This window comes from Triticum aestivum, chromosome 1B, assembly GCF_018294505.1.
Source record: "Triticum aestivum cultivar Chinese Spring chromosome 1B, IWGSC CS RefSeq v2.1, whole genome shotgun sequence".
In the NCBI taxonomy this organism is placed as follows: Eukaryota; Viridiplantae; Streptophyta; class Magnoliopsida; order Poales; family Poaceae; genus Triticum; species Triticum aestivum.
Genome location: NC_057795.1, coordinates 394,756,267 through 394,772,087, shown reverse-complemented (window position 1 = coordinate 394,772,087; position 15,821 = coordinate 394,756,267). Strand labels below are relative to the sequence as shown.

Here is a 15,821-nt window from a genome sequence, read left to right as displayed (position 1 = left end):
TTTCCACGCCCAGAAGTCGGTCACCATCAACATCACGCTCCTATGTCGTCATCGCCGATCCCACCATCGTCTTCTGTACCAACCGACTCACGTCATTCCGTTAGACTGTCTAGTCCGACCCAGCCGAACTTAACCAGCTGCATGACACGCTCCAGACTCCTCAAGCCATCACCGTATCATGACTCGGCCTCGGACATCGTAGCCGCTCAATCCAGCTCCACCTTCAACATGACTCCATGATAGATGATCAGTCCACCCTCGCGCCCCGTCGACCTCAAGCTCTCATGTGCACCATCTTGGATCAACCCCGCGCCATAGCCTTGTCGAAGCCACACAAGCACTCGGGCCCGTGCCACGTGTTTCCACGCCCAGAAGTCGGTCACCATCAGCATCACGCTCCTATGTCTTCTTCGCCGATCCCACCACCGTCTTCTGTACCAATCGACTTGCGTCGATCCGTCAGACTCTCCAGTCCGACCCAGCCGAAATTATCTGACTGCAACCATCTGCATCTCCTCATAGTCCCCATCGTCCGCCTGGCTTGACATCCCGCAATGCCTTCAAGCATCCCTGTTGTGCCAACAATTTTCACACTTATCTGTCATAATGCAAGGTTTTCAGTTCCGTCGAACTTCTCCACCTCAAACCTAGTACCCGTTGGCTCCATGGTTCTTTGTATAACTGACCTGTGAAAAAATATCGAGCACTCTTTTCGTGATCCCCAAGTACACCGAGTATACTAGTTGCAAATCCAACAAGATTGCTTCTGGTCTTCACGTAGAGTGGCTCCCGTGGCTCAACTTCCATGCTAGCTTTGCATGCCCAAGTTCTTGCCTTCCCACGTGCTGCATAACACACGACGGATGCTTTCCTTTTGGAGTCTTGAAGTTGCATGTCTACGTCTCGGCTACCAGGAGAACGCATCTCCCCAGGGACTCGGTCCCTTTTCTTTCTTGTCCAAAAACAAATCTCACATACAGTACGTAATACAGAACTGTATGCTTCCTGCCTTCCCCTGCCGGACTCCAGCGCGTCCGCGTACACGTGTACCCGAGTAGCCAAACTCTCCACGGCTGCACGCGCCTCCGGTCCGATCCGGTTCTGCTCCAACACCTCGTGCTGCCACGCGCCGCTGATCTGCTTTCTCGCCGAAACCGGCCACACGCTGTACGCTGCTGCGGCCATGTGATTCTCTTCCAAATTGCTTCTTGTACTCGTCCGCTTCCAAATCGATTTCTCATCCGCATATGCCACTCCGTTGGCGACATCCTTCAAGCGAACAATCGATCAAGCCAGATTTTCCTCCTCTAGATCACTTCCAGGGCCTCTTCGAACCTTGCTCATGATATCACTTGTTAGAATAAATCCGAGGCCACCGTCGATCATCCGAGGACCAAGCAATCGCATGAGGCACGACACCGAGATTTGTTAACGAGGTTCACCAATATGGCTACATCCCCGGGGCCTGACTACGGGCGCTCCTCCCCGTGACACCGTCACAATACCGCACACCGGCCACCCGGGCGCCGGCACACGCCGCCGGCTCCCCCTTGCACGCCTGTGCTATTATGTTGGCATAGGTTACATCGTGTGTCTACCCCCACTATATATGAAAAGGCCTAGGATACAAGTGTCCTACTAGGACACGACTCCGTATCCTATCTAAACACAATACAACTGCAAGTCCAACTGTAACCTACCTTGTACACAATATTCGACACAACTCTAACACTTTGACACAAAATACGAAAATGGCCTATAAACTAGGACAAAGGTAGTAGTTCTTTCAAGGGATTTTAAACTTCTTCGTTCAGGGCAATGAAACGCAAAGGTCCTTTGCCTTTTCTCCAAAAAAAGTTTCTTAGACAGGCAAATGAGGTTCCTCATTTAACTGCTCGAAAGGCTTTAGGCATTAATATCATGTACTCCCTCCATCCGCAAATACTTGTCATCAAAATGGATGAAAAGATATGTATCTAGAACTAAAATATGTCTATATACATCCTTTTTATCCATTTTGATGACAAGTATTTTCGGACGGAGGAAGTAATTCTTATTTTTCTGGCTTGCGCGCAAGTCAATATGCCTTCGCGACTTGAATAAAGTGCCCTAGGCGGAGTATGTTCAAAATAAGAAAAATAGAAAATGAACGTGTCCTTTTATCACTTTCGGCTCTGCTGTCATGTGGGGCCAAACGGCACCAAGAGTCCGACCACCATATCGTCATTTCTCATCCGGTTCTGCCGTTCTGGTGCAAGGCCCAGACACCGTTTTCTCTCTCCGTCGATCTGCACCGCTCACCCGGAATTCAACGGTCCAGAACTCGGCAACCTCCCTAATAGGGTTACGACATCTCCTCCCTGCTCAGTCTCACACGGCAGACGAACCTACGCCGCCCATCCTGCCATCGACGGTCCGGACCCTGGCCACGCTCCTTCCTCGGACGTGCCCACTCGGGTCGCCCTGCGCACGAGCCGCGCCGCCGTCACACCCCGACTCGATAAACCCTTCCGCGCTGTGCCTCCGCGGCTCTCCCCTTCTTCCTCCTCCCGCTCCCACCCGCTCCACATCCCGCCGCTCAAAACCCTAACCCTAGATCGCGAGGGCCGGCTGACATGGCCAGCAAGTTCGGGCTCGCCGGCGGAATCCCGGAGCGGCGGGTGCGGCCGATCTGGGACGCCGTCGACTCGCGACAGTACAAGTCCGCGCTCAAGCTCTGCACCGCGCTCCTCGCCAAGCACCCTACCTCACCCTACGCCCTCGTGAGTTCCCTCGGTCCTCCTCGTCCCCATTTTTCTGTAGTTCCCGTCATGGTCTGATGAATCTGGCTTGGAAAATGGGTGTGGGTTGTTTCGATGCTTATATTTGGAGCGTCCTGTGTCTTTTTAATCAAACGGATCGAGGTACCAGTTGCGTCGATGGAAGCTAGATGGCTTGTTGTGCATTTGCTGAATTGCTTGCTAGTTCTAGCTCATGCTAACTTGCTTGAGCTGTTGATACTGATTTAAAGACTTTTAGGCCACCTATGACTAGCTGGGTGCACAAATTCAGTAGGAGGCTTCTTATTGAGGGGTCTGGTAGGAAGAGGTTGTGGCAATCCTAGGAAACAAACTGCTCAGACTAACGTGTGGAACTACTGGCATTCTGAAGCCACTCCCATTAAGCTGAGCCGTCTAATTCACAGTGGATTTATTTGAAGGCCTTCAATTCCTCTCCCTAGCAAAAGTTTCCTAGATTGCTGTGTATCAAGTTGGATGGGAGGAGAGGATATGGTGGGAATGAGGTGATATATAGAAGTAAATGGGTATTGTGGACTGATGGAACTTCCATTGAAGCTAGAGAGGTAGGGGACAAAGATATTTTGTTAAGAGAACTACAGGGGTCCTATCCCAGATGAACGGGCTTTTACTTGCTTAGCTCATAAGTCTCACCTAGCATGCCATTTAGTTTAAACTTGGCCATTCACTTTTGTCAAGCTTAGCCCCAGAAGTGAAGCCAATGCCTTGGTTCCAGCAGGTGGCAAGATACTAACTCTTGAGCTGTGGTAGCAAATCAATTAGTTCAGAAACTTAAGATTAGGCACTGTTTGTACTTTATGCTATATCTACTAAAGTTAGGATACTACGCTCTTCCTTAGACGTTTAGGGACGTATATTGTCTGTAGTACTGTAGAGCTGTCTCTCAAATCAGCCTGGAACTTGAAAATCTGACATGCTGTAGGCCTTGACTTGTTCCTTTTTATATGTTGAAGATCTTGTAACAGAACCACCGTTTTCATGCTGCTACGGTTTTTAGTCAACATGATCAACTCAGTTTTGATCAGAACCAATGACTTTATGTTGGCTGTATTTAGAATGCAATTAAATGACACTGTTTAATTATCTAATTTCAGGCTCTCAAGGCTCTTACTTTGGAAAGGATGGGAAAGCCTGATGAAGCACTGAGTGTCTGTTTGGAAGCCAAGGAGCTATTGTACTCAAATAACATTTTCCATTTTGACGATCTCACCCTTAGCACACTTCAGATAGTGTTTCAAAGGCTTGAGAGATGTATGCATACTTCACTGTTTGCCTTGTCTGTTTAACGTCACCATTTTTCTGAATTATCATGTGACTGATTATATTTCTGCCAGTGGACCTTGCAACTTCATGCTATGAGTATGCTTGTACAAAATACCCTAATAACTTGGAATTAATGATGGGACTCTTTAATTGCTATGTCAGAGAGTACTCATATGTGAAGCAACAACAGGTATGATGGTATTTTGCTAGTTGCTCAATTTGAATTCTCTGTATTCCCTTCTTCAGTTCTTGAACCTCCCACCTTTATATGTTTTGCAGACAGCGCTTAGAATGTACAAAACTGTAGGAGAAGAAAGGTTTTTGCTTTGGGCAGTTTGCAGTATTCAACTGCAGGTAGGTTCATCATACATCCATGGTTCACAAGTTCTGCATTCGCAATTTTAGTTGAAGCGGTTGTAATGGCACACTATCATTTTCTTGCTCACTGGAAATTAAGAAATCTCTACATGAAAACAATGCATTGTCATGACTCCTATGGATGTATGGATACGCTGATGGAGTGATGGTTCTAGGGTTTGGTAATTGGACAGAGGATAGGGAGGCATATACAGCATTCAAGCAGTTGATATCATTGCGTTGTTCGGCTTCCCACTTTTGGGAGACTTCTACTTTTGGATTTTCTTTCTTCCAAAACAGACACCATATTTGAAAATTAAGTATAATGGAGGGAAATACTTCTTGCCTGAAGCTTTTTCAGTATAAATGTGACGAGAATAGAAGAAATGTACTATGGTAGCAATTGGAAGATGCTTCAGTACAATAATAGAAGGTACCACATGGATGCAATTCAGAATGTACTACTAGAGCACATATACTTCATAATAGAATATTAGTGGAGCAAATACAAATTATTAGTCTAACAAATAAACAATGTCAGTGTAACGAATCTGAAGATATCTGGTGGAAGAAATAGAAGTATCAGTGGAATAACTAGGAACTGCTAGTAGGACAGATGGAAATATATTATTGGAACTAACAAATATTATTGGTGTAATATATCTTGTTGGTTTGCATATGGAATTGTATTTTCATTGATCACACATGCATTACTGGATTAAATATATGACCTTACTGAACAAAGCTGAAAAAGAGAACACTATGACTGTTTGAGTAAACTTATGCAAAATGAAGCAGGACTCTTGTTATGAAGTGATGGTTGAAATGGATTGCGGTTAACCTGTCTAAAAGATACATTCTGTTGTAATCTATGTATTAGGTTCTGGAGCTGCCGATCTCTAAAAACCACCTTTTATAGGGGAGGGTGGATGGGTGGTACATGCTTATACACTGTGTTTTTGTACAGCATTCACTGAAGATAGTGGATGGGGAGAAATACTGTCAGGGATTGGGAGCACTATGTGTGTATGGCTATGCTGAAGATAGTGGGAGGGGAAAATAATACTGAGGGACACTGTGCATGTATAGCATTTACTGATTTACTGAAGAGAGTGGGTAGGAAAATAATACTGAGAGGGATTGGGAGCATGCAGGAGGTAAAGGAAAGTGGAAGATAGGAAAAAATGCTACTGGTCTCATGGACTCCATCTAGGGCTGACCTATCAATTCGTGTAGATTACAAAACCACTATAAATTTTGGGCAACATCCTAGTTTTGTTAGATGTGATGCATTTGTCCATTGGATGCAATGTAGTAACTTGTTATAGTGTAGACACTATTTTTTGTACTACTATAATAATTGACGAAATAGAAATGATGTATGAATGCTCTAGGTACGAATTATCCATCTGATGCAATGCGATATTGCATCACAGTTAGTATACAAGTTGTGTTTGGTTTATGCCCAAGGTTGCCCTACCAAAACATTGGCTAGCCAAACCTTCGGTTGAGGTTTTGTTTGTCAATGAGTTGGCCAACATTAGGAAATAGAATGAACTAGAGTTGGCAAAGAGCATTGGCAGGCCAAAAAATAGGCAACCATCCATACAAAGACTAATTTTTTGGTCATAGCCAAAATTTTGGCAGGTGACACTTTGGTCACAATCCAAGCACACACTACAAGTGAACCTAATTCTTTGAAGTCTTCAGTGTGAAACGTTATTACAAATTTGCACTAGCATATTCCTTCTCTGGTCTCCTTTTCTTCATCTGGAAAACATTCAATTCAATATTTAATGGCAATACTTATGCCATACCTACTAGCTAGAACATGTAAGTTGAGGGCTTGCATATAGCATTATTAGCTATGGTTACCTTAAATGCATTCCATATGTGCTATTATGTTATATATGACTTCCATTTTGCCCATGGCAGGCATATTTTAGCAGCGGAGGTGAGAAATTGTTAGCATTTGCTGAAGCATTGCTTAAAAAGCACATAAGTTCACATAGTTTACATGAGCCAGAAGGTATCCCTGCTTACCTAAAATGCACCATGTACGAGGTTATCTATTTTTCCTCAAGATTTGTTCTCTTTTGATGTGGTTATACTACTTGCAGCACTTTCTCTCTATGTTTCAATTCTGGAACAACAGGCAAAGTATGATGCTGCTTTGGAAGTTCTATCTGGAGACTTGGGGTCTCTTATGGGAAGGGAGGAGGACAAGCTTCGTTTGCAGGTAATTTCAAGATTCATTTATTTGACAGTGTCTTGTCTTGTCTTGATTACTACTCATCTGGAATCTGGATACCAGTCAGAAGCCACAGTTTGTTTTGTCATCTTTATAATCATCAAGAGGAATTTATGGTAATTATACATTAATTTCTTATGTCAAGAGAGGTCGGGGTAGACCAAACTTGACATGGGAGGAGTCTGTAAAGAGAAATCTGAAGGACTAGAGTATCACCGAAGCTTTAGCCAAGGACAGGTGTGCGTGGAAGTTAGCTATCCACGTGCCAGAACTATGACTTAGTTTTGATATCTTGTGGGTTTCAACTCTAGCCTACCCCAACTTGTTTAGGACTGGGAAGGCGTTGTCGTTGTCGTCGTTGTTTAAACTATTTTCCAGTGTATAGAGTATAGACCGAACTATTACATACTTATTCTTTCTTATGGTTATTTCTGTTCATTAAATGGGCAACAGGGTGGGCGAGAGTATTATGGCAATGTGGCGCTCTCCTACCTCAGTGATCACACTGAACTTCAGTGCAGAGGCTAGATGCTTTTCTGCATGTATACCATAGCAATATCTGAAGTGATAGCTAAATCAGCTGTTCTGTACTTCTTTCTGCATTGAATTACTATGGAATACCGTAATTAGTTCAGAACTTGGCAAGTTTCTGAAAACTATGATGAACATACAGTTAAAGTAGTTTCCTGTACTGTGGTTTTAGTGAAAACTTTATGCCCTTAGTGTTTCTATTGTTGGTTTTCTAATGTCTGTTGCACCTCTAGCACTTATACTCTATGTACATGTGTACAAAAGGTTACTTTAACTTCTAACTTTTTAAGTCTTTTTTTTTCTCTTCCCTTCTAATATGCTTGGTAATGAAATTGATAACCACCATGGTTTTTGAGTCGCGACTCATGCGAGTCGCTTTGGGGCAGCGACTCGGAAGAAGTCGAGCCTGCGTTGTGACTAGTCGCGACTCAGAGTCGCGAGTCGACACTAAGCTGAGTCGACCATATTTTTGCGACTCATAGACTAGTCGTCGACTAGTCGCGACTAGTCGAGCGACTCGAAATCCATGATAACCACTTACATTTTACCTGACTTCAAGTTGACAGGGACGCCTTCTTACTCAAGCGTGTAATTATGTGGCTGCTTCTGAGATATATCAGAAGGTTCTTGAATCTTGGTAATGCTTTCTGTCATTAACTCTACTTTCTCAGTTGTTGTACAAAGTTGGCCTTTGACCAATTACTGCTTAAGTATGTGTTATCAACTTGTTCCAAGACATGTAGTGCTCTACCCACTTAGAAATTTCTCACTCAACAGCTTATAGGAAGAAGTAGCACAGTAGCACCCAATGTTCAAAAAAGCGGTAAGCGGAGCGGAAGGCCACAGCTTAGAGCAATGGCCGCTTGAGTGTAGCTTAACCGTGATTAATCGCCGCTTAAAAACGCTACTTCCAAGTACCAACAACTCTGTTCATGATCATACTCCATGATATGCATAATACTCCCTCTCTTCCGGTTTAGAGGGCTCAAATCTGAAATCTCATCAACCAAGGTAGATGGTGAGTGGATGGCATGAGTTTTGTGGATACAAAACTGCCCAATGAAATATTTCCCACACATTCGACTCATGAAACAGTAAGTGCAGCACCCTCCCTCTAATTGGACATGCATGGTGCATGTAGAATAAGATGCATGCATGACCACTAATTCCCTCTCTCTCATCTCTATGAATTAAATGTGGCGCGAGACTCATAGCGCTTTAACTCAATTGGACTCGAAAGTGAGCCTAATATAATGGATTTTTTTTTTTTTGAGATGAGCCCTTTAAAACGGAAAGGAGAGAGTAACACCATAAATGTGCTACTAAGTACAAAGGCAGGCCTATCTTTCTGAACGCTCTGTTTGCTTCCTAGAATATGTGTATGGACTTACCTATTTTGATATAGAATCATAATCCTGTAATTACTGTGGTTTTTATTTAATTTCAAGCTTTTGATGTTGATATCTCAATTAGGGAGCATTGCTATGCCACTCACTGTTTCGTTTTCATGTTTTTTTATCTTGCTCATTCCTCTAGTTGTCGCAGCATATTTTATCCATACATTCAGCCTTTGGAAATTTCTGCTTTCTTCTGTTTAGTTTTTGATAATTGTCCTCTTCTCTTTTGACTGGGCAGTCCTGATGACTGGGAGTCCTTTCTCCATTATTTAGGCTGTCTGCTGGAGCGTGACGTGGAGCTGCCTAAACCAACCACTGGCGAACATACTTGTTCTTCCTGCTCTGTAGATTTGAACAAAACTTCTCTCAGTGAGGAGGTGGTACGTCCTCCACCTGAAGCTATTCTCTTTTACTTTGTCTTGGCGACGTGCATCCGGTTTACTAAAATTACATGTTTGTAGGTCGAATCTCGCCTTGCAAGTGCATTGTTATTTGTGCAAAAGCTACAAAAAAATGACTCCAGTGACTGTGTTAGAGGTCCTCATCTAGCCAATATTGAAATTGAACGGCAACACCGCCTCAGTGGAAACTCAACAAAGTTTATGGAAGCTTTGGTAAACTATTTCCACAGGTCTGTCGGGGTGCATCTTCTTTCTGTTTCTGTGTCCATTTGGAATCTCTTTATACTCTATACAATGTGCAAGCATGGAGATCACAGTCTTCAGCTTGCAATAATAAGCCAGATCCTGTTGCTTCTGAAATTTTGATGTCCAATATATATAATTTATGAAAGCTTATTTAAATAGTCACACTTTGAATTTCTAGAAAGTTAATTGGATATTTCTCTATTGCTATTCACTTCTCTATTATCATGTGTTGCTGATTCATCAAACTTTGTGTTCGGTGTTCTTTAGACATAATTGGTAGAGGCTATGTTTCCTACAGATTCTGGCATATTCGTACTATCACCTCCTTGGCATCAGAAGCAACCATCCAAAAATACTGGGAGATTGTACCGTACCTTCTAATATACATCCTCACCTATGCCTCTCTCTTTTTCATTTGATAGTTGGCACCATTACACATGACCCATGCTGTTGCTACAAAAGAATGGGTATAAGCTAAACTATTGTCCATAGTTATAAACTACACTCGCCATATATTATTGACTTTGATATTTAAATGTATGACACTGTATCCATGTGAGCCCACCATTTTCTTGTAACGGTAAAAGTTTTGCTTTTCAAGCCCATACCGTGTTATGCGGTGCCTTGTACTCCCTCCGTCCCATAATGTAAGACGTTTTTGACACTACACTAGTGTCAAAAAACGTCTTACATTATGGGACGGAGGGAGTACATCTGTGTCCATGTTTGTGCAATCTTGTGTTTTAGATGTCTAATTTTATATCTACTGGTACTACATCACAGCGCCATCTGTATCTGCACTCTTGAAAATATTGATAATAGTTCCTTCTATGTTTTTACATTCATCTCTAATTTGTAGCTAACAACAGTTTTTGGCCTTGCAGATTTGGTCACTTGTCTTGCTCATCGTCAGATGTTGAAATATACCTCCACATGCTATCGGGTGATGAAATAACGGAGTTGCTAGATACAATTTCCAGATCTTTTGATGCATCATCGGTTTCAGTAAAAGCACTGGGTTTGACAATAACTGCTTTTAAGGTTCAAGAACTTTTGGGAACTTTATTATCAAAGTCAACTACAGGTCCACCTTTTCCAGAAATCACATTATTGTGTTTCTATATGTTTGTTTACTTTGAAAAGCTGTACTATGCTGTGTTAACTAACCATTTATTCTTATACCTTAAATTCATATGCCAATTCAGATCTTCAGTGCATTGCAAAAGGAATGGTCGAGACATTTTACAAAAACTTACCTCTCTCAAGAGACTTAGATCCTCAGGAAAGCATGCATGGAGAAGAACTGCTGTCTATGGCTAGCAATATTCTTGTGCAGGTATGTGGCTGTAGCTGATTATTACTTGTAGAAGAAAAACAGGAATAATCGAACTCTCCAAATCTCTGGGAGGTGTCCAATTTAGTAATTTATGATCCGGTACCACAGTCTGTTATATGCCACCTGCTTGAAGAGTGCATTCCTATTTCCTCCTGGTCAATGCATCGTGATTGTGCTATATGTTTTTTGCATGAACTTTCCAGAACAATTATATTATCCAGTTGCTTGCACATTTCCCAGTGTCATTTTTACATTTATTAATACAAGAAATTACACAAAAGGCAAATTTAATATAGCAGCAGCAACAACAACAAAGCCTTGGTCCCAAACAAGTTGGGGGTAGGCTAGAGCTAAAACCCATAAGATCTCGCAACCAACTCATGGTTCTGGCACATGGATAGCTAGCTTCCAGGCACCCCTGTCCATGGCTAGTTCTTTGGTGATAGTCCAGTCCTTCAGATCTCTCTTTATGGACTCATACTCCAGTCCTTCAGATCTCTCTTTATGAATTCCAACTACCCATCAAGGCTAACCTCCTCCTCGTGCCTAATAGTATCAAAACCGCACCTCATGTACTCGGTTTTAGTTCTACTAAGCCTAAACCCTTTCGATTCTAAGGTGTGCCTCCATAGCTCTAACTTTCTATTAACCCCCGTTCGACTATCATCGACTAGCACCACATCATCTGCGAAGACCATACACCATGGGATATCTCCTTGTATATCCCTTGTGACCTCACCCGTCACCAAAGCAAAAAGATAAGGGCTCAAAGCTAACCCCTGGTGTAGTTATATTTTAATCGAAAAGTCATCAGTGTCACCATCACTTGTTTGAACACTTGTCAGAACATTATCGTACATGTCCTCTATGAGGGTAATGTACTTTATTGGGACTTTGTGTTTCTCCATGGCCCACCACATGACATTCCGCGGTATCTTATCGCTCTTCTCCAAGTCAATGAACACCATATGCAGGTCCTTTTGCTCACTTTATCTCTCCATTAGTTGTCGTACCAACAAAATGGCTTCCATGCTCGACCTTCTAGGCATGATAACAAACTGATTTTTGGTCATGTTTTTCATTGTTCTTAAGTGGTGCTCAATGACTCTCTCCCATAGCTTCATTGTATGGCTCATCAACCTAATCCCATGGTAATTAGTACAACTTTGAACATCCTCCTTGTTCTTGAAGATTGGTACTAATATACTCCGTCTCCATTCTTCCGGCATCTTGTTTCCCCGAAAAGTTAGGTTAGCCATACTATCGCTGTCTCCGAGGCCTCTCCACACCTCAATGGGGATACAATCAGGGCCCATCGCCTTGCCTCCTTTCATCCTATTTGAAGCCTCATTGACTTCACTCCTGGATTCGTCGCACAAAACACCTGCTGGTATCATCAAAGGAGTCGTCCAGTTCAATGGTTGAGCTCTCATTCTCTCCATTGAACAACTTGTCAAAGTACTTCCGCCACCTATGCGATCTCCTCGTCCTTCTCCAGGAGCTGATCTGCTTCGTCCTTGATGCATTTGACTTGGTTGAACATCCCTCGTCTTCCTCTCCTGGATCTTGGCCATCTTATAGAAGTCCCTTTTGCCTTCCTTCGTGTCTAACCGCTGGTAGAGGCCTTCATACGCCCGACCCCTTGCTTCACTCACAGCTTGCTTTGCGACCTTTGCCACCTTGTACTTCTCTATGTTGTCTGCACTTCTATCCAGGTAAAGGCGTCTGAAAGATTCTTTCTTCTCCTTAATAGCCTTCTGGACATCATCGTTCCACCACCAGGTATCTTTAGCTTCGCTTCTACTTCCCCTTGACACTCCAAACTCCTCTGAAGCCACCTTACGAATGCATGTAGCCATCTTCATCCACATATTGTATGCATCACCTCCTTCCTCCCAAGGGCCCTCCTTAATGACCCTCTCCTTGAATGTCTGAGCCATCTCCCCCTTGAGCTTCCACTACTTTGTTCTAGCGACTTTGGCACGCTTATCCCGCTGGACATGAATCTGAAAGCGGAAGTCAGCCTCCACAAGCTTATGCTGAGGTATAATACTCTCTCCAGGTATCACCTTACAATCTAGGCAAGCACGTCTGTCTTCTCTTCTTGAGAGGATGAAATCAATCTGGCTAGAGTGTTGACCACTACTAAGTCACTAGATGTGATTTTCTCTATTTAAAGAGTGTGTTAGCTACGATCTTGTCGTAGCCTAGAGCAAAGCTCAAGACATTTTCTCCTTGATTCCTAATGTCATAGCCAAATCCCCCATGCACGCTTTCAAAACCTGTGTTAGATGTACCCACGTGGCCATTGAGGTCTCCTATGAAGAGCTTCTCGCCAATAGGTACACTGCTAACCATGTCCTTAGGCCTTCCTAGAACTCCCCTCTTGGTGTTCTCATTGTGGCCTACTTGCGTACGCGCTGATAACATTGACAATTAAGTCCCAAACTACCAGCTTGACCAGGATATTCCGGTCCCCACACCTCTTGACATCTACCACTCCATATACTTGAGGTTCTTGTTGATCAAGATGCCTAGTCCATTTTTGTTTGCAGTTGTCCCTGTGTACCACCGCTTGAAGCTAGTATCCTCCACCTCCTTCGCCTTCTGTCCTTCTATTTGGTTTCTTGGAGGCAAAGGATATCAACACCTCTCCTCACCGCTGTATCAATTAACATCAGTAACTTACGTGTCATGGACCCTATGTTCCAGCTACCTAAGCGGATCCTCCTAGGCTCGGCTAGCTTACCCTTAGCACTCGTCGAGTCAAATGCGAAGACCCTTGCTCATTTTTCACGACACTCGGGCTTCGATGTAGCGCGCCACTAAGGACGCGACGACTCGATCCTTGCTCACTTGTCATCGGCCCTTGCCCATTTGACACCACACCCGGGTTCCGCTATGGCGAGTCGCTGAGAGGGTTATGCCCCTACGATTTTCTTCTGGGTTTTATCTCCATAAGAGTGGCTGAGTTTTGACGATGGCTCGCCAAGCCTATCACAACCCTCCTCCTTTACCCAGGCTTGGGACTGCCGTTGAGACAACATAGGCTGAGTTAAGTTTAATATAGCACATAAAAAATTCCCAAACTTGACCAATTTCACAGAACTAGACTTGGAACCAATTATATCACAAAGCTCTAGACTTGTGGACCAAGTTTACTGAAGTGCTGATTTAGGGCCAGTTGTATCACGAAACATGTTTGCGATGCATTTCCACTGATGCTGGGTCCACATTGCATACTCACAAAATCCTAAATCTGTAGTTTTGTGATGTGATCCATCATTAAATCTGTAGTTTTGTGAAATTATTCGTAAGTATTGAGTTTGTGATAATTGTTAAATTTGTACTTGAACGAAATTTACCATTTTAAATACTGCACTAAAATATACTTGTGATATCTTGGAACAGCTTTTTTGGCGTACAAGGAACTTAGGGTACTTACTTGAAGCAGTTTTGGTGCTAGAGTTTGGATTGACTGTTCGCAAGTAAGTCTACTGTGATATGCTCATATCTTCTGTTGGAACACGGGATTAGAAGATCCATTTGTCTATCACTATCTTTTATCATTGAGTTCTGTGGTTGATTCATTGTCAGCCAAATATCTACTTCCTCCGCTCGCAAATATAAGATGTTAATTTTTTGTGAATCAGATGTATATAGACAAATTTTAGTGTGTCTGTTCACTCATTTCAGTCCGTATGTAGTCCATATTGAAACATCCAAAACATCTTATATTTGTGAACGGAGGGATTAGCTTTTTAGGACATACTGAATTATGCTACTGAGTTAGACTAAAATGGTTACATTTGAAGCACAAGAGTATTATTGTCCAAGCGATGTTGCTACACTTGTACAAAAGTGACATTAGATTTTATCCTAGTAGCCACAAACTCTATTTCTTTTTCTCTCTTCTAATTTTCATGGTTTCTCCGAATTGGCTATCTAAAATTTGCCATGTCCTGTGGTAATATATTATCTTGTTGATGAAATCTAAAAATACAAAAGGTAGGTAAATGAATGCTTTAGTTCCACTTTATGAAGCCAAGATAATGTCAAATAGTTACTATACCATATTCAATCAAGTTATGGTTTTGAAAGAAAAACATATCCCTGTTTATTTAACTAGTAGCTGAATGATAATATCAATTTTTATTGTCTGCTCAGGCATGTCTGGCAATACAAGATTACTCTGGTGCATCTGTACTCTTACTTGGGGGCTCTTCCGTTAGCACATCGATGGTAATCTTTCCCCTTGCATATCTATTTTGAACAGTGCTCTCACTATTTAGAACGTGCTCCGTAGCGGACCATCGTCCCCTAGGTAACTCCATGGTAAAAAGGTGCTTTCACAAGAAATTCATTTGTTCCATCCCATGTGCTTTCCTTATGGATAAATTGTGTTTCTGTAGAACGTTGATCTGCTAATTATTTCTTATAGGCATTAGTGGGTTTTGTTTGTTTCCTTGAGGTTGTTTGATGAGACCAGGGTTTCATCTATTTATGCTGATCTGTATTCTTGTGTACAGGTATGTAAGCCTGGAGGTCAAAAACATTCTTCTAGAATCCGTCTCACACCACATCTTGCCACAGATGTTGAGTTCTCCTTTCTTGCAACAAACTGCCAGTCTTGTGAAGGATTATCTTAGGTTCATGGATGATCATTTGAAAGAATCTGCTGATCTTACCTGTCTTGCATATAGGCACCGTACTTACTCAAAGGTAAGCAACAGTTTTTTACTTCTCACTACACTGTACAACATAAAAGTAGTGTTGTAATCTGTATTTGCCCGCTGATGGTGAGCGCTACTACTTAATTTCCACTGTTTGTTCTCACTGTTAACAGCCAGGGCTTGAAAACTAGTACCTATCACCAGCAAGAACAGATATGTAAACTGGAATCTAGGGTGAAAATTTTCATGTTCTTTTGTTGCTTAGTTTGTGTGGTTATACTCCCTCCGTACCAAAATATAAGACGTTTCTGCAGTTCAAATTGAACTACCAAAACATCGTATATTTTGATACAGAGCTAGCAATTTGTATAGCCCAATGTTAGGGTAGCATACTTTGTAGAATTCTTCTCTACAATACATATTTCCAAAGCTGATGCCGTATTTATCTAAATTATTGCATTATTTGTTAAATAAGTATGCTGCTTGTCTTTGGAGCTTGGATCATGTCACTTGTTCCCCAAAAGGAAATATGCTTGGTGTTGGGGCAAAATTCATTGAAGCTGTTACT

General features: G+C 42.5%; 1 protein-coding gene across 1 annotated transcript in view; it reads left to right on the top strand.

Annotated features, from left to right (window-relative positions):
* Positions 1-2,460: 2,460 nt before the first annotated feature.
* Positions 2,461-15,821, top strand: part of LOC123126912 (N-terminal acetyltransferase B complex auxiliary subunit NAA25) — a 17,614-nt gene continuing 4,253 nt past the window's right edge. Inside the window, exons 1-14 of the mRNA XM_044546742.1 lie at positions 2,461-2,762; positions 3,893-4,049; positions 4,133-4,251; positions 4,341-4,415; positions 6,354-6,447; positions 6,539-6,657; positions 7,767-7,837; positions 8,836-8,977; positions 9,059-9,228; positions 10,129-10,328; positions 10,450-10,580; positions 13,992-14,068; positions 14,748-14,822; positions 15,110-15,302. Coding sequence (XP_044402677.1) covers positions 2,616-2,762; positions 3,893-4,049; positions 4,133-4,251; positions 4,341-4,415; positions 6,354-6,447; positions 6,539-6,657; positions 7,767-7,837; positions 8,836-8,977; positions 9,059-9,228; positions 10,129-10,328; positions 10,450-10,580; positions 13,992-14,068; positions 14,748-14,822; positions 15,110-15,302 — 1,770 coding nt within the window. The 5' untranslated portion in view covers positions 2,461-2,615. The remainder of the gene's footprint in view (positions 2,763-3,892; positions 4,050-4,132; positions 4,252-4,340; positions 4,416-6,353; positions 6,448-6,538; positions 6,658-7,766; positions 7,838-8,835; positions 8,978-9,058; positions 9,229-10,128; positions 10,329-10,449; positions 10,581-13,991; positions 14,069-14,747; positions 14,823-15,109; positions 15,303-15,821) is intronic.